Below are 3,784 nucleotides of genomic sequence, written 5' to 3' on the forward strand. Positions count from 1 at the left end.
GATGGGGACCCACCTAAGGCTGTTTGCAGACAAGTGAGGCTGCCACGTGCCCTCGGGTCCCTGAAGTGCTGGTGGTCATTCATTCATTCCACACACACTCCCTGGACCCCACCGGAACCACGTTCCAAGCTGAGCCATTTTGGGCCCCGTCTGTGAGGACCTCTGGCCAAGGGCAGACCATGACGGAGCAGCATAGGATGTGCAGGGCAGGGGCTGTGGGCCTGACCTGGGCGTCAGGGAGGGCTTCCAGGAGGAGGTGGTGCTGCACTGCATCTGCATATCAAACAGGTTTTCACTGATGGTCTTTGTTGTCAACCTTCTCTCATCCCACGGCTTTCATCCTTGGGAGCGGGCATTTTCCGGGCATGGGTTTGCACTTCAGGAGGCCGCCCGAAGTTGTCTGTGGCGAGTGTGTGGCTTAGAACCTGCCCTGTCATCCTCCCAGAGCACGTGGGCTGGGGCCCGGTGGAGTGGGAGGGCGTGGGGACTCTAGCAGCCCTGTCCGGTGACGCTCCCACCCTGCCCCCCGACAACTCCGCTCCTGGAGAGGGTCTCGGCCCCGAGCCGCCCCCAAGCTGGCCCTGCCCCAGAGCGTGTCTGTTTGTCCATCCACCTGCAGGTGTTTGAGGAAGAGCATCACATCTTGTACCTGGACCACGGTGGCGTCATCGTGGCGGTAAAGGACACCTCCATCCCGCTGAAGGTCCTCAAGTGAGTGTACAGGTGCCTGGCTCTGGTGCCTCCTGGGATGTGCCTCCTGGCAGCCTCCCCAGGGCAGCAGCACTAGACCCTGCGGGGGGAGGTGTGGCGGGGGGAGGCCCCTGGCCTGGGCCAGTCAGGGAGGGCTTCCTGGAGGAGGCAGCTTTTAGGCATCAACAGGCATGAGTCACGTGGAGGAGGGTGACTGGGGTGGGGACCAGATCCGAGAGAGCAGAAGGCCTGGACCAATGCGCTGCCACCTCCCCATCCTCTGCAGGGCTGTTTAGGGAGCAGACGGCAGGTGTGACGCCAGGCCTCCAGGCAGAGCCCACGGGGTCTGGAAACCCGCCCGGGGCTGGGCCGCAGGGAGCTGCCTGTCACCGGCCTGGCCCGTGGGCAGGGCTCGGGCACTGGGGCTGAACTGGACACTTGGGAGGCCTGGCAGCCCTGCGATTCCAGGCTCAGTGAACTCACGGGACTTGGCAACACGCCTGGGCTCCGTAGCTGGCATTGCTGAGCAGGGGCCCAGGCTGGCAGGTGACAGGACACGGTGTGGCCCACGTGTGGCCCCGCCTCTGGCCCATTCTCCTGGCTGCTGCAGCAGCTGGTGGGGGTGGCTCTAGCTCGGGCAGGCGGGTCCCGCCGGTGGGTGGGGGCCTGGAAGTGGGAGTGTCCTCTGCCCGCTCGCCACCTGATGCCCTCCCTCCCAGGTTCAGTGTGGACGAGGGTCTCACGTGGAGCACCCACAACTTCACCAGCACCTCGGTGTTCGTGGACGGGCTGCTGAGTGAGCCAGGCGACGAGACGCTGGTTATGACGTGAGTGCGGCTGGGTGTGAGGGGGAGGCTGCCCTAGGCAGGGGGCACGGCGGACAGCCTCTCCAGCTCAGACCTGGCCTTCCACGCTGTCCTCTTCAGCCTCACCTTCGTCTTTGTCCCGGCCTCCACCACCCAGGGCCAGATGAGCCTCCCGATGGCCACTGTGCTCTGCTCCCCACCCCCGCCACCGGAAGGCAGCCACTGTGGCCTGTCCCGAAACATTGTCACCTGCCAGGGTCAGCTGGCTGTGAGGGTGGAGCCAAGATGCACCCCTGGTCTGAGGGCAAGGGCTGTCCTGTGACGGTGGGGATGAGGGTGGTGATGAGGATGGTGGGGGTGGCGTGCTGATGGCCGTGAGGTGAGGGTGGTGATGAGGACGGTGGGGGTGGCGTGCTGATGGCCGTGGGATGGGGTGCTGAGCTGGTGCACAGACTCCTGGCCGCCTTTCACCGAGGACCAGAGAAGAGACACAGCATGTGGGGCAGAGGGCACACGACCCAGCCTGGGGTCAGCCCTGCCTGCTTCTCCTCCCTCAGAACAAGGCCCCTCGCAGGCCACATGCTGCACTCGGCACAGCGGGCTGGTGGGGCATCGGCACCCCTGTTCAGAGCCCTCCCTGAGGGCACGGGGAGTCCAGCTGTCCAGGTTGCCCTGACCCTCCTGGGGTGGACAGCCTGCTTTCCTCTGGCTCCGCCCACCCCGGAGGTGTGGCTGGAAGCGCAGCCCCTCAGCCCAGCCTGCCGGACCCTGTGGCGACGTGACTCCCTGCCGTGAGGGCTGCTGCTGTGGGGACACCTGCGTACCCTCATTCTCCGCTGTCTGCCCTTCATGCCCTCGACCGCCTTCATGTGTGACTTCACTGGCTGTCCATCCACCAGCCTGAGGAGGGCTGGACCACCCCAGTCCAAGCCCCCAGGCAGCCAGGCCCAGCCAGACAAACCCCCAAGGGGGCCTGACCCCAGCACAGGGTTTGGGTTTACTCGCTCTGTGGACTTATTAACAGCCTGCAATGTGCAGACGACACAATCTCGCTGCCAAAGGTGAAGAAGATTGGAAGCGCTTACTGAGGAAGACTGAAGACCGCAGTCTGCAGTATGGATAACACCTCAACGTGAAGAAACGAAAATCCTCACAACTGGACCAAGAAGTAACAGTGAGAGGTGGATAAAAGGTTGATGTTGTTGGGGATTTCATTTTACTTGAATCCAAAATCACCACCAATGGAAGCAGCAGTCAGGACATCAGACAACATATTGCACTTAGCAAATCTGCTGCAAAAGATCTCTTTCAAGTGCTGAAGAGCAAAGATGTCTCCTTGAAGAGTAAGGTGCACCTGACCCAAGCCATGGCATTTTCAAGTTGCCTCATATGTATGTGAGAGCTGGACGATGAATAAGGAAGACTGAAGAAGAGTCGATGCTTTTGAGTTGTGATGCTGATGAAGAATGCTGAGAGTCCCATGGGCTGCCGGAAGAATGAACAGGTCTGTTCTGGAGGAAGTGCAGCCGGAATGCTCCTTGGAAGCGAGAATGGCCAGACTTTGTCTCACCGACTTTGGTCATGTTGTCAGAAGGGACCATTCCCTGGAGAAGGAGGTCATGCTTGGTAAAGTGGAGGGTCGACGAAAGAGGGGAAGGCCCTCAACAAGATGGGTTGACACGGTGGCTGCGACAATGGGCTCAGGTGTAGCAGGGACTGTGGGGCTGGCACAGACTTGGCAGTGTTTCGTTCTGCTGGGCACGGGGTCGCCGTGGGTCGGAGCCGACTCGACGGCACCTGACAACAACAATAGAAATTCCCGCACCCTGGCAAGGGCTCAGGACGGGGCCTAGGCTGCTAGGCACTGGCTCTGGAAGGTAGTCACCTAGCACCGCAGGCCTTCATCCTGGGCAGTTGGGCCCTGCTTGCGGAAGGAAGAAAGGGCAGTCTGCTTCCATAAGGATGTCCTGTCTCAGAAACCCAGCAGGGGCTTGCTGTGAGTCGGGACTGACTCTGTGGCCGTGAGGTTTTTGGGGGTTCTCCTTCCTCTGATTCTCCTTTCCTCCCTCTCTAGCTTCTCTGTCTCTGTCCGTGTGTCTCTGTCAGTGTGTCTGTCTGTGCACCCCTCTCTCAGTGCCTCTGTCTCTCCCTCTGTGTGTCTGTCCCTCTCTGTGTCTCCCTCTGTCTGTCTGTCTCCCTCCCTCCCTCTCTCTGTCCCCCCATCAATGTGTCTCTTGTGTCCCTTCGTCTCTCTTTCTGTTCCTTTCTTTCTGTCTCCCTCCCTCTCC

The 3,784-nt window shown here is 61.1% G+C and overlaps 1 protein-coding gene across 1 annotated transcript in view; it reads left to right on the forward strand.

The window, feature by feature from the left end:
* SORCS2 (sortilin related VPS10 domain containing receptor 2) overlaps nucleotides 1–3,784 on the forward strand; it is a 117,707-nt gene that overhangs the window by 51,148 nt on the left and 62,775 nt on the right. The window contains exons 9-10 of the mRNA XM_007956317.1: nucleotides 565–711; nucleotides 1,410–1,517. Of these exons, the coding sequence (XP_007954508.1) occupies nucleotides 565–711; nucleotides 1,410–1,517 (255 nt within the window). The remainder of the gene's footprint in view (nucleotides 1–564; nucleotides 712–1,409; nucleotides 1,518–3,784) is intronic.

This window comes from Orycteropus afer, unplaced genomic scaffold (assembly GCF_000298275.1).
Source record: "Orycteropus afer afer isolate SDZICR_OR568_19922 unplaced genomic scaffold, OryAfe1.0 scaffold00605, whole genome shotgun sequence".
NCBI classification, from domain to species: domain Eukaryota; kingdom Metazoa; phylum Chordata; class Mammalia; order Tubulidentata; family Orycteropodidae; genus Orycteropus; species Orycteropus afer.